Below are 25,029 nucleotides of genomic sequence, written 5' to 3'. Positions count from 1 at the left end.
GGTTTCCCTCCGCGCGGCTCTAAGGAGCGGGCGCGGCGCGCTGGGCGCCCGCGGGCACCGGCGGGTGGGGCGTGCCCCGCATGGCAGCCGGGGGGAGGAGGAGGAGGAGGAGGAAGAGGAAGAGCCCCGCGGGGGGTGCGCGGCCGCGGCGGCCGGTGACATCACGCGTGGAGCTGCTGCAGAGGGAGGCGGAAAATGGCTGCTGCCAGGTACCCACGGGCGGGAGCGGGGGGGAACGGATCAGGTGCCGGAGGGTGCGGGAGGCGAAGCTGCGGGAAGGGCGAGAAGAGAGGAGAGGAGAGGGGAGCGGTCCTCTCTTGGTTCCGAGCCGCGGTTCGCTCCGCTCAGCGCCGAGGGCGGCCGGCTGTGATGGTCCTACGCACCTTCACGGGGCGCTGAGGGAACGCCGTTTTAAACTGCGTTGCTGCTCTCAAAGGCGATTCCCGTGCTGAACGGATACCCGGCTTGGGTGTGAGCGCAAGAGGAACCCTATAGAATAAAGACTGAATCTCTGTGTGGATGCTGGAGTAACAGCGAGGTGTACACGAGAAAGAGCGCATCCATATCCATACCGCAGAAGGTCGAGCGGGAGGGACAGGCAGAGGGAAGCGGGCTGTGATGGCTTAAATCACAAGGGAAAAGGTGATCATTATGATGCAGAATTTCCTTTATCGCTGAGCAAAAGGCAGCGTTACTCCTTAATGTCAAGGAAAACCGTTTCCAGTGGGAGATTCCTGACTGGAATCAGTAGGTGCCTCAGGTGCTCTTCCACCTCAGGAATTTTATGTTATTTCGTAATGTACACCAGTTTATCTCAACAAAACAATCTGCCGTCTGACTTCTCAACACGGGCGGCTGCCTTTGATTTAAAGCTTCCCTTCGCTCGCTGCGAGCTGACAAATGCCGTGGGGCTGTGTTGTGTCACATGATGAAATCCCCCAGTACCGCAGTACGCTGCAGCAGCGTGGCTTTAATGCGGGTTACCTGGAGATCATCGTACCGCCGCGTGTCACCCGGCTGCAGAGGCGAGCTGAAGTGCCGTGAGGTCCCCAGCCTTGCTGCAGTATCTTGCAGGAACAAGGAACTCCGCAGCACCTTTTATGTGCTGATTTATGTTGTTTTATAATGGGATATTCTGGGAAACGCAGCACAGAGGCGGCTGCACAGTAAGTTGCAGAGAACTCGTGCTTGACTGATGATAACTTTGCAGCTTTTCCTGTCTGAACCTTAGAGCACATCCATGTCCTAAGGATAAGGCTTTGCCACGAAGCTGTGATAAATTACATGGCAGCAGCTTAATTTTTCTCATATTCAGGAGAGAATTTGTTCTGGTGCAAGAAATGCTGACACTTGGTTTTTCAAAGAGCCACTGCTCCAGGCTTTTGAACCTACAGTCTCATGCATGTCACGCTGCTGCTACGGCTGTCTTTACACTTATTACTAATGTCTCTTTGTTAAATACTGTGGGATTGCAGTGTGGAGTTAAAATGTTGCTTTTATAGTGAATAAAGCAATACGTGGCTAGATTATTCCAAGGAGTAATGAAGAAAAATGGGAGTAATTCTTTGAGATATGGTGGTTTTTTAATATGAGCTTCTTTTCAGAATGTTTTTCAGGGAACGTTTCATAAATCATAAGAATGACAAACAGAGAAGAGAAAAGGAATGAGAAGGTTAAAGAAAGCCATTGGCTCCCACCTGAGATTTGACCTCAGAAGGAGAATCCCAGAGGTGAACAGGAGGTGATTCAGACAAGAAGTGAAAGAAGGTAACCAAGTTTTAAGGCTGACTGTGGAAAGAGCAGATCAGAACAGAGATCTAAGTTGTTGAGAGGCTGAGGCAAGTCTGATGAGGTCTTACAGATTAAGAACTTAGACTCTGCAGTAAGTATGGGGTTTTGCTATTTCAGGATATGTATGATATGGCTGTACTTTTGCAGTGATATGAGATGGTGGGAGGCAGCATCCTGTGATGCTTGTTCCGACAGGGCCCACAGAGCAACTGAGCAGCTGCAAAGTCACAGCCATAGCTGAAGTTTGCGGAAGGAGACTTGGTAGCAGCCTTTTGCTTTAGCAGCACTGAGGGAGGAAGCAGCAAGATGTGAGTGGGCAAGAGGGAGGAGAAGGGAAGGTTCTGCTTCACAGGCTCCGCTGAAAAGAAGCGACTTGCAAATATTTGCAGTGAAAAGGGACAGGATAGTACAGGATAATGTTTCTTAGGTTGCAGTCACTCGAGGCAGCTGCTTACCTATTTTAAAAAGCTGTGGGAAGCACAGGAGCAGAGAACTGTACATCCGAGTTCTCTAGTTTAAGGGAAGAATTGAGCAGGGAATGTGATGCAACAGCAGCCGTCTTCCTGCCAGGAAACAAGTCAGTGTTGACCTAAAATATTTTTCCACTCTGTCTCTCACAGAATCTTGTTCTGACTTAGCAGTCTTGCCTAGCAGGGCTGAAGACAGCGATCCTTTCTTCCCTCTCCCTTGCCCTGTATGCAGAATTGCAGTGCAATCTGTTGATTAGAGCAGCTCTTAAAAAGAAACTAGGAATCATGCCTGAGTACAGGGTGTTAGACTGTAAGGAGAAAACAAACTGAAAAAGCAGATGAAAATATCATAGCATTCCAAGTGGAGAAACCACATGGACAAAGATATGCTGACCTCCTGCAGTACAAGTTGTGTCACTGAAGGGCACTCAGCAGTCTGAGAATCATAGAATCATAGAATTACTTAGATTGGAAATGACCACAAAGATCATCAAGTCCAACTGCAGCCTAACCATAATACCCAACTCTAACAACCCTCTGCTAAATCATATCTCTGAGCACCACATCCAAATGGCTCTTAAACACATTCCAAGGACAGTGACTCAGCCACCTCCCTGGGGAGCCTATTCCAGTACTTAGCTACCCTTTCTGTAAAGAAGTGTTTCCTAACATCCAACCTAAACTTACCTTGGTGCAACTTGAGGCCATTTCCCCTCATCCTGTCACCAGTGAGAAGAGACTTGCCCTGCTCTCACTGTAAGCACCTTTCAGTTACTGGAAGAGAGCAATAAGTCATCTCTGCTCCTGCCACTTTGGGCCTCGAGGACTTCATTTGACAATTGCAAGGCTCTCCATATCAGCAAGCCAAAAGATGAAAGTCATATGGTAGATCTGGTGATGCAGACATAACAATAGGAGATGACATGTGATATGATTTCAGAAGAGTAGTGAAAGTAAATTTTTAGCTGAGGAAGTAAGTGAAAGGGGATCATTTCCTTTTTCTCTTATGTAGATATGCTGCAAGGACTGTGTTTCTGCTACTTAGTTACAATTAAGTAGAGTATTCTGCTTAAATGACAACTGGTAAGAAGGATTCTCTTATCATGTAATACTTCTTAACAAAATATGTAGTAACTTTCTAATCAAGTAGGAACCCAGAAGCAAAATAAGTGAATATGGGAATATCATAGTGTGTGTATTAACAACTTAACTCAAAGGCATAATTTACCTTTTCCCCTCAAAATTGTTCTTTAGGGGTCACACACTGCCTTCAGTGTTCTCTCTAGCAGTTTAAGTATGATGTATGAGCGTATGCTGCAAGGATTTCTGGTAGATGATTAAACCTTCTAAAATACATTCTTCAGCTGAAAGAATATCAATCTTTACCTTAATAAAAGCATCGGGTTTCAACAATTTGTTACGTGAAACGATGTGCTCCAAACTCAGCAAAGCTATTGAAAATCTCCATTCTGTCAAATTGATTAAATGTTTTGCTCCATGCAGTGCCTTGTATGCTTGGTCAGCACGTTAGTGCTATTTAATTCTAGCACTACCCTTGGAATTTAAGTACATGTTATTATTTCAAATCATTTGAAAAGAGAAGCTAAGCTGTAAAGGTTACATGATCCACACAGGACAAAGCGGTTTAATCAAAGTGCTGCAGAGCGGCCCCTAGACAGGACTGGGAAATTTTGCAGCCTGCACATGTTTCAGGTGATGGTGGAAAACCAAGTTCTTACCTCCTTAATATATGCAGAGGTAATTGTCCTCATTATACAATTATACTTGCTATTTTATCTCCGTGTTTATTGGGCTGGATGTAATCACATGGCATAGGAGCCATGCAGCTGTCAACTCAGCATAGAGCATTGCTGGGAAAATGCTGGCAGGAATTCTGTGGGCAAAAATTGACTTTACAGATAGATGAATGATCCTGAGCCTAGACAGAAATGTATATAAAGCTCCTACAGCTCTTTTCTTTTCTTTTCTTTTCTTTTCTTTTCTTTTCTTTTCTTTTCTTTTCTTTTCTTTTCTTTTCTTTTCTTTCCTTTCCTTTCCTTTCCTTTCCTTTCCTTTCCTTTCCTTTCCTTTCCTTTCCTTTCCTTTCCTTTCCTTTCCTTTCCTTTCCTTTCCTTTTCCTTTCCTTCTTTCCTTTTCTTTTTTTTCCATTCTTCCTTTTTTTCTTTCCTTCTCCTTGTCCTTTCTTCTTTCCTTTTCTTTCTTTTCTCTTCTTTCTCTCTTCTTCTCTCTTCTTCTCTCTTCTTCTCTCTTCTTCTCTCTTCTTCTCTCTTTTCTTCTCTTTTCTTCTCTTTTCTCTTTTCTCTCTTTTCTCTTCTTTTCTCTTCTTTTCTCTTTCTTTTCTCGTTCTTTTCTCTTCTCTTTTCGTTCTCTTTTCTTTTCTTTCTTTTCTTTCTTTTCTTTTCCTTTTCTTTCTTCTCTAGGTCTTTCTTCTTCTTTTCCATTTCATTCATTTCTGCATACTCTTCTCTTCTCTTCTCTTCTCACTCTCTCTTCTCTTCTCGTTCTCTTTCTTTCTCTTTCTCTTCTCTTCTCTTCTCTTCTCTTTCTTCTCTTCTTTCTCTTCTCTTCTTTCTCTTCATTTTCTGTTCTTTTCTTTTCTTTTTCCTTTTTTTCTCTTCTCTTCTTTCTCTTCTCTTCTCTTCTCTTTTCTTCTTCTCTTCTCTTCTCTTCTCTTCTCTTCTCTTCTCTTCTCTTCTCTTCTCTTCTCTTCTCTTCTCTTCTCTTCTCTCTTTTTTTTTTTCCTATGATGGCACTGCTATGCCCGTATGTCCTTGGTTAAAATTTGTTCCCTGTTCATTTTTGGCAGTGTCTGATGTAGCAGTTGTCAATCTGAGTACGGTACTGCATCCCAGAGGGAACTGCACTTTATTATGTATATAATTAGTTATTGCTTAAGGGTTGCTTCAGACCAGTATTAGTCTTTCAGCTATTATATTAATTTATAAAGGTAAGTTGAACTGTGAATGCTAAGATGACACTTAATTTTACAGGAGGAAGAAAAAATAGGCAAAACAAGGTCTAAGCTCTTTTTTATTCTCTCAGGGGAATACCCTTCTGTAAATTCTCCTATGACCATACAGAGCTACTCTTGGTTGCATTAATATTCCCTGAAGTAACTGGACAACATATATGTCTCTTGTTCTAGCTCATTACCTTTAATAACAATAAGGATTTAATATATTTTTATAAACTGAATAGCATCAAGTTCATTACTTCCCACAGATGTACAGAGAAACCAGAGCAATTGAGAAAGATCTTTGAAGTAAGAGAGTGCCATCCAGGCATGGTTTCTTGTCTACTGTCACTCACCTATGGCAGCCAATAAGGATCACAGAACTGTAGGGGTTGGAAGGGACCTCTAGAGATCTTCGAGTCCAACCCCCCTGCCAAAGCTGGTTCCCTACAAAGTATATGATAGAGATAGTTAAGATGCCACTGAATTATTACATACTGACCAGAGATCAAGCATGGAATTTCTAGCTGCTGTTTCACTTCTATGCTCTTGTCTTTATCCTATCTTGGATGGATATTGTTTCCCATAGTAATGCTTTGGGGCATCACAGTTTAACAGAATATATGATTGATTATGCCACCAAAAAAACTAAGATGCCTCCTCTTACACACTCTCACACCAGATTACTAGCAAGTTTGGACACTGCATTAGTTGCATATGGAAAGTACTCCTGATACTTTTTCAGCCTTTTATATGTTTCTTCAGAATGTGTTAAGGAAATAGCATTTGGCTGTTACACAGAGCAATTGCACAGCCTTGGCACCTCATCCCAGAATTGCATCTAATCAAACTTTCCCTAACTGAATAACTTCAATAACTGAAGCCCAGAGAGCAATTCTCTTATGCTTTACGTTTAGTGCCATTTGAGGTGCCTGGAGTTAGCAACCATGGATGGGGGTCTCAGCCCTATGAACCGTATGTGCTTGTATGAAAGGGTAGTTGGAAGACAGGTATAACAACAGTGGAATCTAAGATAGCTCTGTATGTTTATTCTTAGGCAACTTAACCTTTGAGCATTTGAAATAAGCTGAATTTTTCCCCTTGGCTTTGGTTGAATTCAGTAAGGGCTTGGCTCTTTTGAGTGATGGAGGTGCTCTAGGCTGAGGGATCTGCACAGACAGATCCAGGTGGTGAGAGATCCCTGGAAGGCTTGCACATCTGAAGTAGTAGCTGAAGGCCAAGAACACCACCGAGCACTGGCACGAGTCACCTACATTTGGGCAGGCAAATTGATCCCTAGTTCTCCCTCCAGTGATTACAATGATAACTTAGATACCTAGTATACCAGTGACACCTGAGTCATAATATAGAGCTGAATCCCATCCTTAAAGCCCAATAATAATACCAAATTGCTATCTTTAAATTTATTTAAGTGAACACTGTTTTTCACTATTAGCTGAGTAAGTTGTTAGAACAAACATTAGGTACTCCAGGAGGTAATAAATACATCTGCTTGATAAATTCATTATTCTTCCTTTACTGTCATTCAGTATTACACCACAGAAGTATGCAATTTGATGCAGAAATTAGACCAGCTCCAGTAACTTTATTCAAACTTGTAATTTAAGCCACAGTCCTGCCATGTTCTTTGGCATATTTGAGCGCTGATGTTATTTTATAGAACTTCTGGGTTGCTAAAACTATCAGCACAAAGGACACTGTCTTAATAAAGAATAATTGTTTTGTGACATCCATGGGCCAAACACATGGACTTTAGCAAGTGTGATAAGATATGGGCTAAAATCTATGTGTAAGTGTGGGTTCCAAATGCTGCTGTGACTTTGAAGTCAGCGAGACATTCTGTGTAAATAAGGCCAGGTGATGTTGCTTAATTATGAATAGCACCACTTCTTAAAAAGTATCTGTGGTTATTCTGAGGCTAGTTATTCTTGGGTAATGATCTACAGCCAGGAAGTAAGCTGCTAGTAGTAAGAACCACATAGTTTTATCATTCCTGTCAGTGGAAGACAAGTGGGATCATTTCTGTATATTGACGGCCTTGGAAGTTACAGGAATGTCCTGATACCTACTCCCCAAGGTTTCCAGTTGATTTTCAAACACTGAAATGCAAGAAAATCTGTACTATACATTTGTACTTCTAAGTCATGCTTTCCCATAACATGACTAAGATATTGCACAGAAAATATTTTGAGCAATTACAACACCTTAGTATTCTTCTAACACTGTCTAATTCCATTGAAATCATTAGTAAATCTTCAATTGGTTTCAGGGTAGTAAGATTAGGAGCTATAAAAGGTCATATATTTAAATAGGGTCATATTTTCCATCATAGGTTTGTTACAGAGAACCAGGAATTCTGCTACTTTAGTGCAGGCCAAGAGTTCCATGTCAGCAGTATGTTTAATGTCCTGAAAATCTCAATGTAAAATAGCATCATCATAGTACCTCAGACCAAGTCTGACTCTGGTATTCGTCATGCTAAAGTGAACTAAATAGTGAGATAAATGCATTTCTAGTCCAGTGAATGTCTGGGGGTTTGTTAGTTTGTTTTTGTGGTTGGTTGGTTTTGAATTTGGGGTTGGTTTTTTGTTTGTTTTGTTCCACCTTTCTCTCCTCCACCTGAAAAACTGGGATTAACAATGGCTGAACATAGAGGGTAGGCCATATAAAATGCTGGCACTTTATTAGGAGACTATGCTTACACTATTGCAGTACAGTTTCTTGTTTTGATGAAATTAGTGGCAAAGCTCTATTTTAAGGCACAGTAAAATCAGACCATTGAGTAGGCCTACAATTTCATGTTGTAAATTTGCCTCACTTTACACTGCATTACTGAAAGGAAAAAGAAATCATGATCTCAGCATACCATCTGCCAGCTCAATCTGAATGGAACAGACTATGTCAGTCGAAGGGTGAGATATGTCTTTAAGTGACTTCTGTGGGGATTTTTGTTGTTGTTCTGTCTCTTGGGGTTGCTTAGTAACAGTATTTTGTGTGCAAATTTGTAGCATCTGTGAAGAATGCAAAATGTTAACACGTTTGTTAAGATTAAGTCGAGTTAATGTTTCCTCTGCAGCGCTTTACAATTAAATGGCTTCTTCTGGATTGTTTTCCTTCTACAAATCACTTTAATTTAGGGAAAGATACATGTCTTTAAACAGTGTCAAATCGTAAGTTAAGAATCGTAAGTTCTCAAATAAGTAGCCAGTGTTTTCAAATGGAGAAGACAGCAGAATTAAGCAACTTGAACACAAGTGGCTTTGAAACGCTGTGTAATTCTGTCCCTGTGGTCAGTCGCGGCACTCCGGGAAATGTCTGTGAGCAGTTATATGTCTTCCAATTAAACCGCTGAATAAAGCACTTACAGTCTGAAATCTTACTTGATGACTTGCAGAACTGTGTAGGAAAGATTTAAAACAGAGAACCAATCAGATACACTTCAGCAGGCTTCATCCTTTTAGCTTCATATAGCATGAGGTCAACTGGAATCTATCCCTCAGCTTCAAAAGGAGAAAAAGCTAATATAGAGTGGATTGGAGCAAGCCAGCTTCTATAAAGACACCGCTTAGCCCCATATGGTCACTGAATGATAGTCAGTGGAGAGAAATAGGCACTCCCAGACAGTAGGTCATCTGCTCTCTGAGATGCGTATTTTAGGGTGAGATGAATCATCTCTCTTTTTGCAGAGGTGGGGAGAGCCAAGTATGATTAGACGTTTCTCATTTCTAAGGCTAGTGAAAGTAAAATGAAGCTTGCTCCACGTTGTTTTATTTCTTTTCTTTTTTTTTTTTTTTCTTTTTTTTTTCTTTTTTTTTTTCTTTTTTTTTTTTTTTTTTTTTTTTTTTTTTGGTGATACAGTATATTTCACCTTTGATCTGTTTTGGCAAAGAAAACATTATAAAGAGAGGCATCTGCAGTCCTTAGACAAGTGAGAGGACAGGGTGAGAAAACGCTGCTGGACTTCTCTTCCAGTAAGTGAAATATTTCTGTGTTCTTTTCCTTCATTAGGGACATTTTGTTCTACCTTTCCATCCTCCTTAATCACAGGCTGGAGATGATGCCAGCAGACAGTTAGATATTATCCCCAGGGTCCCCTGAGTTGTCGTAATAAATTTAGTGGAAATATATAGTTTGATTAATGTGTACTGAGGGAGCTGAGGCCATACCTTCAATAACAGAAAAATGCTAACACTAACTATTGCACTCTGTTCCTTTTATTTGGCAATATAATGGTTCTGTCATTTTATATGTAATGTAAGCAGCTAAGCTGATGCCTGGAAGAGCTGCAGCATAGGAGAGGGACCTGGCCAGCCTCTGTTGTTCCCTTAAACTGCCCTCCTGCCTTAGCATCTTCAAAGCAGCAGGAGTACCAAGGCTGAGTGCAGGCTTATTAAGCTGTGAGGGAGCTTTTCTGACTCCATGCAAGAGCTAAAGGAATGGGTATGTCTCATTCCTGCTCCCGTGACTCTGTGAAATCCATTCCTAATTTCTCTCAGAATCCAATGTAGTTTATATTTTAACTTGGCAGCTGTTAACATGAGTAGTGAAATCAGTTTCGCTGTTTACTAGTACACCCTCCCACCATAGGCAAGAATCTTGACAGCTCAGAAGAGCTTTATAGATGATTTAGACAAATTACTGAGCTCTGAGCCCTGCAATGCTCATGGTAAAAATTCTCCCTAGCTTTGACAAGCAGATTGGATTTGTCAGCACTTCCTGTTTGTCCTGCCATCTTGCCCTGGAACTCTTCTCATGGATCCAGGTGGATGAGGCCCATGCATACCTCTTTCTTCTCCTCCACCTTGGATAGGTTGTTTGGTGTAAAGACTGAGGGGGATTATACATGCCACGTACCATACAGTGTGTACAGCTGCCCCAAGCAACAGCTGTGAGCTCTGAAAATCCATAAATCCACATATCCATTGATCTTGCTAAGCTCCAGAGCTCTGGGCAATCATCACTGACCTTCCAGGATTTGAATCACTTGTGCATTCAGTGCTTACCTGGAGCTGGCAGGTAACGCCTCACTAGCACAGACCACAGACATCAGAAAGTATTTGCATCATTACAAAGTAAGGGACACAGCACAGCTACATGCTGTTAGAGGATGGCAGGGAAACACAAAAGAGCTCACAGGTTGGTTAATCAGCTGTTAGTCTTAGCACATTGACAGCTCTGACTTTGCTGCAAGTCTGTTGGGGTGATGTGGGCTTTTAGGGGAGTAATGAAGGAGCTCGCAACTGTTAAGGGCCAAACAATAGAAAGGAGTAAAAGTCTGCCAGCTAAATCTGCCATGTGATTCTGGAAGTTAACTCCTTCACGCAGAAGATGAAAAAATATTGTTGTTGCAAACATGGTTTGTTTTAAATCTAATACACTCTTGTTTGAACAAACGTCCTATTTAAATTTGGATCTTAACTATTAAGTCAGTGCTGAAACTTTTCTTCCTTTGGCTTTTGCCTTGTCTGTGTGTTTATTCATCTGAATGATTCGTTTCTGTGTGGTGAGGATCCACCCAGCGTGGATATGTGACAGAACTGGGCCTCTGCTGATTCATGTTGGCCACAGGCTTTTACATAGGACAGATTTTTCTTTAAACCGAATTAATGTGAATTCTTGCAAACACAGTCTCCTTTCTTTTAGCAGTTCAGTAGTTAGCAATCCTTCTGCTGTCACACTAAACACATCCTGCAGAAAAGCATGGTTTAATATTCTTTTTAATGACCATTTCTTACACAGTTTACCTCTTTTTATCAGTTAACATGCTGACAAGTGCACAGTTGTCTTACGCAAATTAACGAGTTCACCTCTGCACGATAGCATAGACATCATAAAAAGTGGTGAGCTGGGCTTTTACAGATAAATTGACATTGTTTCTTCCAGCACTGCAGACAGACTTTCTCACTTCGACATAACAGCCCCACATAATTCTCCTCTCCTAGCTCTGAGTTCCCTTTTTGACAGCTTCTGTGTGAGACGCTATATTTTCTTCTGACTGATCGAGGCCAAGTAAATCACAAATCCCACTGTCACATCTGGGAATTCTTGAGTTTGCAGCTCTATGATCTGACAGGCTGGATCATATGTTTGTTGGGAAGAACAAGGTTTGACAAAATCAGTTTATCTGTTTCAAGAATTTTAAAATAGTAAACATCTTCTCTGAGTATAACTTGAGCTGTTTACATTTTCAATAGAGTTTAATAAGTCTTTGAAAATGTAGATAATAGCAGGACAAGGGGAAGTGGTTTGAAGTTGAAGGAGGAAAGATTTAGGCTGGATATCAGGGAGAAGTTCTTTACTATGAGAGTGGTGAGGCGCTGGCACAGGCTGCCAAGAGAGGTTGTGGATGCCCCATCCCTGGAGGTGTTCAAGGCCAGGTTGGATGGGGCCCTGGGCAGCCTGGTCTAGTATTAAATGTGGAAGTTGGTGGCCCTGCCTATGGTGGGGGAGTTGGGGCTTCATGATCCCTTCCAACCCAAACCATTCTGTGTTTCTGTGATTCTTCAATAATAATAATTATTCACTTTTGTGTGAGGCATGTCAGTTTAATTAGAAAAACAGAACACCAAGTATTACTTACATCCTTCTACCAGTGTGCAAAGTTAGTGCTTTGAAATGTCTTAAAAATATCTCTTTGCTCTAGCAGTATTGTTTCACATAGGCAGAGGATTTAACTGTGTATTTGGGTCTGCATTCTCATTGTTGCTGTTATACTTCATGATGCAGCAAAGCTGACTTCCAGCCCTCGGTCTATAGTTTCTTCAGTACATCAGGTTTTCCACTGTCAGAATGTGTCATACCTCATCCACTCAGTTGTCCTCGGTTGTTCTGGGCTATTTTTTATGGGTCTGCAGTTATCAATTGTATTTCCACAAATGACGAATACCATCCTGGAACTCACGCACCCTTTTTAACAGTACACAGAGCCAGTGCTTTCCTTCATTCTAAAGAAGGTTTGGTTATAGCTGTATCTTTTGGTTTGAGGAGGCTGGATGGTCACTGACACTGACAACATGTAAATGTGGTAGTAGAGATGACGGGGAGGAGATCAATTCGGTATGATAGTAACATGGAAGCAGTGGTTCTATAAGCAAAAGCTGTTTTGTGTGAATATTTTTGGAGCTAATTTTCCTTCTGATGTTGACGTGTTGAACAGACCATCTCCATCTTTCAGAGAAAATAAAACATGCTGCTTGGCTAGTTTTCACTTCTTAATCCAAAATATTTTGATAGAACAGAGTTATCACAATCCAGGAATAAGAACTTTTTGAGGCAAAGGGGTTTAAATTATTCTTGTAACATTCCTGTGACATGATACAGTAATGGTTATTTTTCCTATGACACCCTACAGGCTGCATCTGTATGACAAGAAAACCATTTAAAATGAAAAAATTCACACTGTTTGATTTTATACATGACAACTCGCTGCAAATTGGAGAGACTTCGTGGATTCAGGATCTTCCCAGTGATGACAGTGAACTAGAAGGATTTCTGAAACCAAATGAACATGTGCTGGTTAACTGGCCTGTGGGAGAAAGAAAGACAGAAAAGCATCTAGTGAAAGTTGTATACATGAGTGGTAAGTGCAGATTTGTCTGATAGATCTTCATCTAATTGTAAAGTTTCGCTACATAATTTTCTGTGCTTTGGTCTCTTTTTCACTTCATTGTTTTTCATTTACTTCAGATGACCCCCAAGAGCTGGTGGAAATGATGCAAAAGATTCTACAAGAGGATGAAATAACGAAAATACAAGTCCTTGGAAAAGGCAAGAGGAAGAGGATAGAAATGATATTCTCAGAAAGTGAAGACAGTGATCTGGATAAAGAACAGGTGAGTTTCTGCCTTTTATGTGCCTGAAATTGGTATGCCCATAGTGTAAGGAAATAGATCAAAAATACTGATTCTTTGAAGTATGATACAATGAATATGGATAGTAAAGGCAGGGATAAAGGTGGTCTTCATGTGATACTTCAGCAAAATAACCTGTTGTAGCAGAGAGGCCCATAGATTTTATCTTCTTTTTTGCTGTACAAAGAGCAAAGTATTATTCAAGACTTCAGGGCTTACAGGAAAGCAGGAGATGGACTTACAAGTGCAGGTAGTGATATGATAAAGGCTAATGGCTTTAAATTGAAAGAGAGGAGATTTAGACTACACCTATGGAAGAAATTCTTTTCTCAGAGAGCAGTGAGGCATTGGCACAGGCTGCCTGGAGAAGCTGTGAATGTTCCATCCCTGGAAGTGTTCAAGGCTGGGTTGCATGGGGCGTGGATAACCTGGTCTGGTGGAATGTGTACTTTTCATTATGATTTCACAAATACTGACTGCTAAGGTTATGTGCACTGTGAATAAAAAGTTCATGATATGCAATGAGACTGCAATGAAAGCTTATGAATGCAAAGATGCTATTATGCTCTTGTACATACAGAAGATGGTGAAGCATATAAAAAGAAAAAAAGCATTTCAGGCATCCGCTCCTGCCAGCATCCTGAGTCAACTTGAAGCATCTTTAATTAACAAACAGGTAAACATCTCATTTTCAGCAATTTTAATCTATTAAGCAAAAGCAAACTGACATACTTAGTAAAGAAAACAGTTCTAAAAGATATAAAATTGGTGAATGGAGAGCAAAGAGAATAATACCTAACAGTTATGTAGTATTTTAACATTTCAATTTGAATGTTAATAGCAATGGTAATATTTATGTTCAGTGACAGATATAATTATAATGCACCAAGTTAGCTTACACATTCTGTGTACAAAGAGAATATTTTCATTTAGCTGGATATTTTAACATTAGGTTTAATGCTTTAGTTGTATATTGTTGCTGTAGATAGCACTAAGATTTGGGTTCTTTTTTTGTTGTCGTTGTTTTGTGGTGTTTTTTTTTTAGAGAGAACCATATTCAGGAAGCAACTTTCTATGCAGCGAAAGCAGCAGTGATGATGAAGAGCCTTTATTTCAACTATCCAAGGTGGAACTGTGTGCCAAAATAAAAAGTCTCAAGAGGAAGCTGACAGACACCATGAGAGAAAACTGCCGCCTGAGGCAGTCCCTGGTGATGCTTCAAGGTACAATCAGGAGATGTTTTTTGATGAAGAGGGAAACCCAGATGTCGTGATAAGCTTGATTTATAGGGGGCTGTCTGAAGGGAAATTGTGTTTGCTCGGGCACTTGACGTGATCAAGTTCTACCATTAGCACCAAAGTCTTTAATACACAGGAACATTTAATTCCAGCAGCACTGGTATTAAAAAACAAACAAAAATACCTGTCCTCTGTGGAGGCTGTGAAATCATGGTTAGAAATGGAAAAATGTAACTCTTGTCAGTTGTTCTGAACAAATCTGTCTGTATGCCATGTATAACCATCAGCTTAGCTCAAATACTTCACTGGCCAGTCCAACGTACACTGTTTTTTAAGCAGTTTATCTTGATCTACTGAGATTTTCCTTATTCTGGAACGATTTAATTTCTAATTACTTGAGAATTTCCTCATTACTGATCATCTGAACTCATTTTGGTACAATAAACTTATTCCTTTTCCAGAATACTTTTTAATCTTTTTTTTTTTTTTAAATTAATGAACCCTTAATCACGGTCATTTCTGAAGTCCCTCTTACTTCTTGTCCACCACTCTGGGGCAGCCGAAACTGGATCTGAAATTCTTATCATAGAATCATAGAATTACCCAGGTTGGAAAAGACCTTGATGATCATCAGGTCCAACTGCAGCCTAACCATAGTACCCTAACTGTAACAACCCTCTGCTTAATCATATCCCTGAGCACCACATCCAAACGTCTCTTAAACACATCCAGGGATGGCGATTCAACCACCTCCCTGGGGAGCCTATTCCAGTGCTTAACTACCCTTTCTGTAAAGAAGTGTTTCCTAATATCCAACCTAAACTTGCCATGGCACAACTTGAGGCCATTTCCCCTCGTCCTGTCATATTCTAAAAGCAGAGGCCAGATCTTCCTGGGTGGGGACAGCAGAACAACAAGAAAGAGAGAGAATAGAAACAGAGAGTGTTAAAGCATCTTTGCTGACTGCTTGGACTCCTTTTGCAGTGTGACAGGAATCAAACTGCAAAAATATATATGCTTATGTAATGAGTATGAAAACTTAATTATCATTTTATCCATTGCTTTTGATTTTATTTCAGTGTTGCCACAGGCAGTCACTCATTTTGAGGAACTGGTAGGGATGGCTGAAGCACTGCTCAAAGGGGGAGTGACAACGGCTACATCCAGTCTTCATTCACATGCTGTTTGGAAATCATCTAACAACTCTTTAGCAGATGTGTATGCAGCTATGCATAGTAACTCCAGCTCACCAGTGACTTTGAATATGGAAGATGAGGAGCAACCAACAGAAAAACAGGTCAGTTAGAAGGCAATTCCAAGCATAAAAAACAAATCTTAAGGTACTACAAAATTTACCTTTGTGGTATAATGAAATTAAGCATTGGTAAATGTCGTTTTATCATCAAGCTCCTTTTGTACTGATGGCTCTTTCCATGAGAAACACTGGGCTTAGTTCAGCATGGTGGTACACTCTCAAACTGATGTCAGTGGCTTTGCGTGTCTGTAACTAAGGGCAGAATGTTGATGCATGAATTAAATACTGAGATCCAGAGATAACTTCCTGCCTAATGTTTTGGATTACAAAGGGGAATAGAAGTGTTTCAGAGATAGTCTATGAAAAATGACAGCAATTCATCAGAACTGTTAATGAGTAAATAGAGACTTGTATGTTACTACTTTTGTTCCAGACACTGAAGTAGAAATACGGATATATACGTAGTTACTGAGTAAAGCTGTTCATCAGTTCTCTGTGATTGAAATAAGGCATAGCTGAGAGCTCTGAGCTACAGAGGCTGTAAAGACTCAAGAGAAAGAATAGTTAGTGGGGTGCCAAAAAACAATGAAATCTGTTAAGAATTATCAAGGTATTACACTTTGACTATATATTACAGAACAGAATCACAGAATCACAGAATTACCCGGGTTGGAAGGGACCTCAAGGATCATGTAGTTCCAACCCCCCTGCCTAGCAGGGCCACCAAACATACACATTTACTAGATCAGGTTGCCCAGGGCCCTGTCCAACCTGGTCTTGAACACCTCCAAGGACGGGGCATCCACAACCTCACTGGGCAGCCTGTTCCAGGACCTAACCACCCTTCTAGTAAAGAACTTTCCCCTAACATCCAACCTAAATCTTCCCTCCTTCAACTTAAAACCATTTCCCCTAGTCCTGCTATTATCAGCCCTTTCGAAGAGTTTACTCCCCTCCTGGGAGTAAGTTCCCTTCAGGTATTGAAAGGCTGCAATGAGGTCACCTCGCAACCTTCTCTTCTCCAGGCTGAACAAACCCAACTCCCTCAGCCTGTCCTCATAGGGGAGGTGCTCCAGCCCCCTGATCATTTTTGTGGCCCTCCTCTGGACCCTTTCCAAAATCTCCATATCTTTTTTGTACTGAGGGCTCCACACCTGGACACAGTACTCCAGATGGGGCCTCACAAGAGCAGAGTAGAGAGGGACGATCACCTCCCTATCCCTGCTGACCACCCCTCTCCTGATGGAGCCCAGGATCCCATTTGCTTTCCGGGCTGCCAGAGCGCACTGCTGGCTCATGTTAAGTTTCTCATCTATCAGGACCCCTAGGTCTTTTTCAGCCGAGCTGGTTTTTTCGTATATTGCAATATACGAAATCTGATATCCAAAGAGATATCAATTTTCTAAGCAACTTAGACTTGCCTTGATAGAAGTGATTAAAAATCACACATTAGAGATTTCAAATACTTTCTGTACAACTGTGGCGTGCCAAAATTACTCTCAAAGCCTAGGACCAGATGTCACGGTTCTTAGGGCTTGTCTACTCAGAGGCAGAAATATTAGTTGGGCATAGTGCCATGCTCCCAAAGCTGTACAGACTGCAGGCCAGAACTGGATCGCATCCAGCCTACATGGAGTGCAAACAGAAGGATTTAGATATGTCTGAAAATGTCCTGTCTCCACTAGTGAGTAATAAGGACTGCTTGATGAAGCGTTTGCTATCATGTATGGGGATCTTTAGTCTGCTGCATGCTTGCTTCTGAAAAAATCTATACTTGTGTCCAGTTCCAAACACTGAATGGTGTGTGAGTTTAGAAATCTGTCTCAGTTGCAATTTGGAGGGGTTAGTTTTGAAATTGTGGTAATAGAAAGAAAATACACTTTTAAAAAATAAAAAAGACAATGAATCGCAATAGTTGTGTCAATGACCCATTTTTTTTTCCAGTTCAAGATCGAGAAGTGGCAGATCGCACTTTGTAACAAGAGCAAACCTCAAAAATTTATAAACGACTTGATGCAAGCACTTTATACGCATGAATACATGGCTACACACAGCCTGACAGGTGCCAAGTCATCCTCTTCAAAGGATAAAGCAGCGAAACCAGCTATGAATCAGAATGAAGTTCAGGAAATCATAGGTGATAACTTGTTAACGTTACTCAATATGGCACTGATTTGACAGAGGGCTGTCTCTGACTATGGTCACTAATACTTAACAGCTGTTCTACTCAGGTTATATGTTGTTTTACATTTCCTTCTTTGTCTCAGTGGGGTTTTTTTCAGCCCATCTGTTAGGAGCTCTGTCAGTGAAATGCTAAGTAGTCGTACTTCTGTTGTGTGGATTTTGTGTTGTAAGTGACTACTCAGGAACAGTGATATTATCACTTTAGATTTTAAAGGGCTAACATGCAGTGGTTGAATTGGACCATCGCAATGTCAGATTAAGAAAATGGAAGGCAAAGAGAAGACACACTCAGATCAAATCTAAAACAATGTCTGCTGTATTCTGAAGTTAGTGAACATTAACAATTTTGACATTTTAAATATTGCTTGAGGCAAAATGAGATACTAAGTATGGGAGACAGGAACAGTGGTCAAAGAAGCAAGCAAAATTTGTTTTATGCTGAGATTTAAGGCAGAAAATGTTTGGTGAATAGAATAGGCAACCAGTTCAGATGCAAGTAGATGATTTTAAAAAAAACAGTGTTTGGGGAGCACATGAAACTTGATTTTTATTGGATTCAAACCTGTAGTTTAATATTTTAACAACGGAGCCCAAATTCCTGTACCAGAATCCCTCCCCCATGGCAAGTCCTCAGACTATGCCAGTTCACTCCGTTCCCTTCCCAGTTTGTCTTCATTTCCTGTACCTTTGTCTGGTTTTGTTGAAGTTGGCCATCAGTTTCAGAAGTTATCAATAGGATACTGATGATACTGTTGTGTAAGCCTCTTTTCTTTGAAAATACACCCATAGAAAAAGGCCTAAAAGTAGAACAGAGAAGGAAGGAGTGCGTAAAATAGTGAACATTTAGAGGAAGTATGATGAGACAATTTCAGAATGCAATTGTAAAAAGTGTAAAGAAAATGAACAAGGTTTACTGGGAAGATCTACTAGTAACTTTTCTAAAGGGAAAGAGCTCGGAAAACTGAGCAAGGAGGCAAGGAAGACAGTCAGAACACTGGATACTGCATGCTGTACAGAGTTCAGTGATGGGGGGAGCCTAACTGAGAAGTCAAAGAAGTTTGTTAAGAGAAACGAGAACATTCCTGAATTCAAACAGGAAAGTGTCAACACTATGAAGGAGGAGAGGAAAAATAAGGAAGAATTTCTGGGAATTCTAGAAAATGAAAGAGGAGGAAAAAAATCAAGGGAAGTGAGGATGATGAAGGAACTTCATTAATTGCTGGTGTTAAGTCCTGCAAGTGCTGCAGTAAAAAAAAAAAAGAGATGAAAAATATAAGAGGAAACTGAGTGTAGGAGGCATTATCTACAAATGCACAATTAATGAACAAGACCTGTAAGATTCAGAGGCGTGAGAACTTGCATGGATAGGAATAGGTCTCTGATGGAAACAGAGGAAAGGAGAGGATCAGCACACTTAGGCTGGAAGATCTTCTTCCTTTTGAGTAAGCCAAGAACAGGCATGGAAGTATGAAAGACAGAGAGAAAAGCAAAGTAGATGAAGTAGTGAATAAAGACAGAAAAGTAACTAGAGCTGAAGCAGAGGCAGCCAAATATTTCAGAGATGCAATGAGGGCATTTTAGATCATGGATCTGTGGTTTCCCTGATTTGGAGGACTCATACACTATTTCTTTCCAAACACAGATGATGCTTTGATTAGGCGAATGATGGGACAAAAACTGAACAATTGCACCAAGAAGCCAATTTTAAGCAAAGATCTTAACTCAGGTGCTTTTCAGAAGCAAGGTTTTTGGTAAGTCTTTTAAGTATACTGTAACCTGCAATGTGGAATTCCATATACCGCCCTGTAGTAACAAAACTAGCAATTGTAAATTTATTGTGAAGATACGTGTTCACATTTGCATTGCCAAAAAGGTTAATATTTTCATAACCTTGTACAAAGAGTACAGAATTCTAAGGCAGAGCAGCTTGGTATTACAGTGCAAAAAGGTTGTTCATTCCACATAAAGCATCACAAATTACAGGAGAAGGCAGAAGTAAATGCATAGAGTTACTTCGATCAATGTACGTTTCAGATTTACCATTATCAGCCTTTCTTATCATTTTCTATAGGTTCTTCATAGACCAGGCAATACCATTCTCATGACAACTGTTGTGCCTTAAATAACCTACAAGTAAAGATAGAGAAAATAGTTATCTGTTTAGTACCTGCTGATAAAATTACTGTAGGAGAGCTGAACTAACATTCTTTTACCAACAGAAAAGTTTAAATTATCACGGTAAGAAATTACTAATTAACATCTCTCTTCTTATAGGCACACTTAACCCTGTGAACAAGACTAATCAAAAACTGCTGAACTCATTCCTATTGTCAGTCAGCTATTTGTGTAGTACTGCTTCCATATGTATGAAACACACATATCACAGTAGTTGGGGTTGAGAAGGACATCTGGAGTTCATCTAGTCAAACCCCTGCTGCTCAAAGCGGGATTACCTAGACCACATTGCTCAGAGCTGTCTTCAGCTGGGCTTTAAATATACCAAAGGATAGTACTCCACCATCTCTCCAGGCAACCTGTGCCAGTGCTCAGTCACCCCTCACAGTGGGAAAATGTTCATAAGTTTAAGTTGTCTATAAGCCTTTGTAACAAAATCCTTATTTGGTGAGAGTGTGCAGACACATCTGAAGCCTGTGTAGAGAAAGATATCCTATATGTATTAGATAGTATGTATACAGTGGCGCAGTGGTAGGAATGCCGCTTGCAACGCCGGAGGCCCGGGTTTGAATCCCCCCTGTGGCGCAAGTGGTAGAAGTGCCGCTCTGCTACAAGGGGGCTCGAATCCCGGGGGTTGGACTCGATGATCTCTAAGGTCCCTTCCACCCCACACGAGACTGTGAGACTGTGAGATATATTCATATATACACCATTCCCCCCCCGCCTTCAGAAGAGTATAGATAGCTTTTCTGGGAAAGATGGGAGGAACAGTGTGAGAGATTAAAATCAGTCGGACAGGGAGAACAGTTCTGTTCTTAGACTTTCCATGTAAAATATTGTTTCTTTATGGTTTAGTTACAGTACGCAAGTTTCAAATAATATATTCACAACTATTCTTTACTATAAAACAAAACTGAAGATATTTGCCTATGATACAAACACCATTGTTTGAAAAGTAGCAGTGTTCACTATTACAATTCCTCTCTAAACCGCTTTCTCCATGGACCACCAGATGTCTATGATTTACTACTTGAGAAATACTCAGATAATGTCTGTTGGAAGAATGCACACACACAGGTTTTCTTATCTGGAAACAGTCAACAAATGTACCAGCCTACCTAGAACACAGTTTACAATGTTCATGTTTTTCTCCTATGCCTCATAACACAAAGGTCTTCTGTATTTGTAACATACAGAGTGCCTTGATTCACTGTAGTACTTTTCCTCATCCTTGACCCAGAAGATAAAAATAACAGCATAGAAGGACAGGCTTAGTCTTCTCTGAACATATGAAATGCTAAGTACATTATATTTATGGTCTTTGTCTTCATCAGATAAATCCAGAGTATTATGAATTCTCATGTCTTCCCATGCTGTACAGGCCCAGTATTCCTGGAGACCTGGCAGGAGGGTCTTGAGGTAGCAGAGATACAGTTGTGTCTCGCTTTTTAATGCTGCCTGAAAACCTTTCAATTTAAACTTGATATCTTAAAATAAAAATGTATTTGTCTATTGTTCATACGTGCTTATGTAAAATCCATTCCAACATCCACTGAAACCAATGCAAATACAGTTAGAATTTGTTTGCAATGGTTTAATTTTACACCTGTTCAGATCATGAAAACTGAAGTGCTCACAGTCTCAAAGTTCCATTTTAGTTCATTCCAAGAAAAAAATCCTGCTGTGCAGGGCCTTAGTAACAACTTACAGGTTAATAACAAATTGGTTGTAAACTATCAAACTGATGCAGTTGTGATCTCCTCATTCCCAGTTCACCTTTCTCCAGCGTACAGTTATGAATATGGATTAAAATCTAAGACAAACAAACTCTTATAGTCTCAGATCCATTAGGCTGAAATGAGACAGTGAAAAAGGAGATGTGTCAATGCAGAAAACTAGTTAACTAGCTAATAAACTCTGCTGCTTGGAAACTAAGAACAGCAGTAGTTGCACATTTAATGTTAATATGGCACACTCAGTTATAAACTGTCTTGACAGTGGTTCAGCAGCTGCTCCTCAGGGCATCATCCCTTCGGCTGTTCCTCCCAGCACACAAGACGAGCAGGATGATGATACAACAGCTGCTAATGCACAAATTCAGCAAAGCCACAGCCATCCAAGCCCTGCACCTCTCAGCACCCAAGGGGAGAAAGAGTGTTTCAAACCTACTTCTAAAGTGGAATCTCATCTCTCCAGAAGCTCACAAGCGCCCTCTGCCAACCAGGGTTGTGGACAGGACCTCAGGAATCCAGACAAGGAATAACAGAACGTACTTCATGCCAGCTCAAGTTCCTGTTGGAGGTGAAGGAACAGCATAAAATTAAAATGAAATAATACATATTGGGCCTAGCACCATTGGACAGAAATAATGCAAGCAGAGTAGAAGCTTGGGAACCAATTCTTAAAGTGAAAATCCCTCAGCTTAGCAAAAATGAAGGTATATTAATATATTTGGCTTTAAGATATTATTAAATAAATGCATGTTATACTGTAATTCAAAATATATTAACTTGACCCAAAGTATACAGGAACTGCTCTGCTTAGTTAGAAAAACACCACATTATTTAAAGTAATACCAAGAGAATTTGTAAGAGGATCCTTAATTCCCTTGCTTTCACCTTGACAGCTGATGGAAAACCGCTTTACTGATCAGAGAAAGATCATATTGATACAAAAGAGATACAGAAGTATGGAGAGAAATACAAATAAATATTTGAGGATGCTGTTAACTTAGAAGGAAGAAAAAATCTCAGGGCAGTGATACTACCTGAGATGTCTGAAAGAAAGAAGCAGCTCATTTTTAACCTCCGGAAGTTGGAAAGGCACTGAAAGGAGGCTCATTCTTTCTTAGCTCAGGGAAGAGTGCACTAGGATGGCTTACTGGGTTGTGGAGGCCATGGCTTTCCTCAGAGGCTTTTTGATGCTGATGCTTTGATTTGGCAGCTCTCATTGTCTCTTTCCTGACCTCTGGGTCCAGAAGATAAAGGTAATCGTTCCCCCAGCCAAAAAAATGGAAGATAATCTCTGGAAAGCAGTTAGTAAAGGACAGAGCTGCCAGCTCTTTCTCTGTATGTTTAGATTTTGGTACACTGCTGTTGGATTAAAGAGTAGGTAGAGAGGTAGAGCTTGTTCCTCATGGGATTGGCACCAGAAGTCCCCCATCAGCTGGTAGTTCCTCTTGAGCTCTAACACCATTGCCCCAGGGGCACAACTAGCAGTCATGCACCCTGTAACTGCCTGAGAAGGATGAGGAATGGTGCATTTTTTTTCCTTTGTGGATTGATTCCAGTTTGTTTTGTAGTGATGGAAAGAGAGAACACTTGAACTACAGCTTTCACACTTGAGGGTATCTCTTCCAGAACAGCGAGTACTAACAGTCAAATCTATTTCATACTTGGCAAACAAGCAACTAATGAATCAAGATGGGAAAAAAATGAACAAAGAAATAAACAAAAAACCCTTGACTAACTTTGTATGAGGACTTACAGAACTAGAAACAGTACAAGGGTGAATGCAAGGAAAAAAAACAGAAGGTAAGGTTAGTAACTGAATACCTCTGAAGTGCTGCAAACTTTCCTTTGTTAGAACAATGCACTAATAAAATATACTGTAGAGAAGACTTCTTGGATAGGATGGAATGGGTAGATCACTGAAATGATCTACTAGCCTCATTCATCTCTCACATCTATCAATTCCTTGTAAACAGGATTAAGATGAAAGCAGATAGGACAATGTGATTAAGTTCCGCCTCACTGCCATGCATCAAATGGAACTGGAGGATGTTTGCTACTACATATATTTTGTATATGTATCTGTATATTCAGTGCACAAGAATGTATATAATTAATCATATTTTTGAAGCAGATTTCTATCAAATAAAATGAAACATTACTATGTCTTAGTTCTTCTTTGAATAGGGAAAAAGATGTGAAGAGTCCATTCCACTCTCTTCCCTGAGGTGTATGACTGGCATTATCCTGTGGCATAAAACAAGACAAATAGCTTCTACCCAAGTAACAGATAAGCTGCACTTGGTGCAAGATGACCACAAAGGAGGAAAGAATGGCTGGTCTTCCAAAATGGCACAGGCAAACTTGGAGAACACAAAACTGAAGACTCAATAATTACAGATCAGAAACTGCAGAAGTAACAGAAGGAGAAGAGAAGGCAGAACAGTTGAATACTGCTCCCAAATGTTGCACTAAAATCAAAATTAATTGACAATGAGTAAATACATCATGTCACATAGTGCAAAATTCTGATCTGCGTGATAGAGGACACATTATCTTCATTACTCAGCACCAGAGAAGGCTGACAGCTACTACAGAAAAGCATAATAGCAATACGAGTGCATAGCACTTAGAGAGACTACTGGAGATTCAGTACTGAAAATAATGTAAGCAATGCTAAAAAGTCCGGACAACCTGTTCCAGTGCCTCACCAGCCTCTATTGTAAATGCTTCCTTAATCCAACCTAATTCTCCCCTTTGTTTAGTTTGAAACCAGTTCCCTTGTCTTATCGCAACATACTCTGCTCAAGAGTCTGTCCCCTTCCCTTTTACAGGCCACCTTTAGATACTGAAAGGCTGATATCAGGTCTTCCTGGAGCCTTCTCCAGGCCAAACAGCCCCAGCTCTCTCAGCCTGTCCTTGTAGGAGAGCTGTTCCATCCCTTGCATCATTTCTGTGTCCCTCCTCTGGATGTGCTCCAACAGGTCCATATCTCTCTTGTACTGAAGACTCCACATCTGGACATGGTACTCCAGGTGAGGCCTCACCAGTGCAGAGCAGAGAGGCAGCATCATCTCCCTGACCTGCTGGCCATGCTTCATTTGATGCAGCCCAGGATACAGTTGGCTTTCTGGCCTGCAAGAACACATTGCTGGCTCATTTCTAGCTTCCCATCTGCCAGTACCTCCAGGTCCTTTTCAGTAGAGCTGCACACCATCCTTACATCCCCCAACTTGTACTGACAGCAGGGGCTACCCAGGTGCAAGACCCTGCACTTTAATTTATTGAACCTCATGAGGTTCTCCTGGGCTCACTGCTTTGAGCCTGTCTGAAGTCTCTAT

At 40.7% G+C, this 25,029-nt stretch overlaps 1 protein-coding gene across 5 annotated transcripts; it reads left to right on the top strand.

Moving 5' to 3' along the window:
* Positions 1–88: 88 nt before the first annotated feature.
* Positions 89–23,852, top strand: BEND6 (BEN domain containing 6). 5 transcript variants are annotated; one of them, XM_015859202.2, is made up of 10 exons: positions 91–209; positions 1,605–1,767; positions 9,115–9,227; positions 12,608–12,835; positions 12,943–13,088; positions 13,687–13,782; positions 14,152–14,329; positions 15,424–15,641; positions 17,544–19,534; positions 21,957–23,852. In XM_015859202.2, exons 4-9 carry the CDS (start codon positions 12,619–12,621, stop codon positions 17,775–17,777), a joined length of 1,089 nt encoding a protein of 362 aa, XP_015714688.1. In that variant the 5' UTR covers positions 91–209; positions 1,605–1,767; positions 9,115–9,227; positions 12,608–12,618; the 3' UTR covers positions 17,778–19,534; positions 21,957–23,852. The 5 variants fall into 5 exon arrangements, with proteins under 5 accessions (XP_032299409.1, XP_015714688.1, XP_015714687.1 ...); XM_015859201.2 differs by lacking the exon at positions 9,115–9,227; XM_032443517.1 differs by lacking the exons at positions 9,115–9,227; positions 21,957–23,852 and adding an exon at positions 20,058–21,473.
* Positions 23,853–25,029: the final 1,177 nt, after the last annotated feature.

The sequence above is a fragment of the Coturnix japonica genome, chromosome 3 (genome assembly GCF_001577835.2).
Source record: "Coturnix japonica isolate 7356 chromosome 3, Coturnix japonica 2.1, whole genome shotgun sequence".
NCBI lineage: Eukaryota > Metazoa > Chordata > Aves > Galliformes > Phasianidae > Coturnix > Coturnix japonica.
The sequence above is the reverse complement of the archived record's forward strand: the minus strand, read 5'-3'. Positions and strand labels throughout refer to the sequence as shown.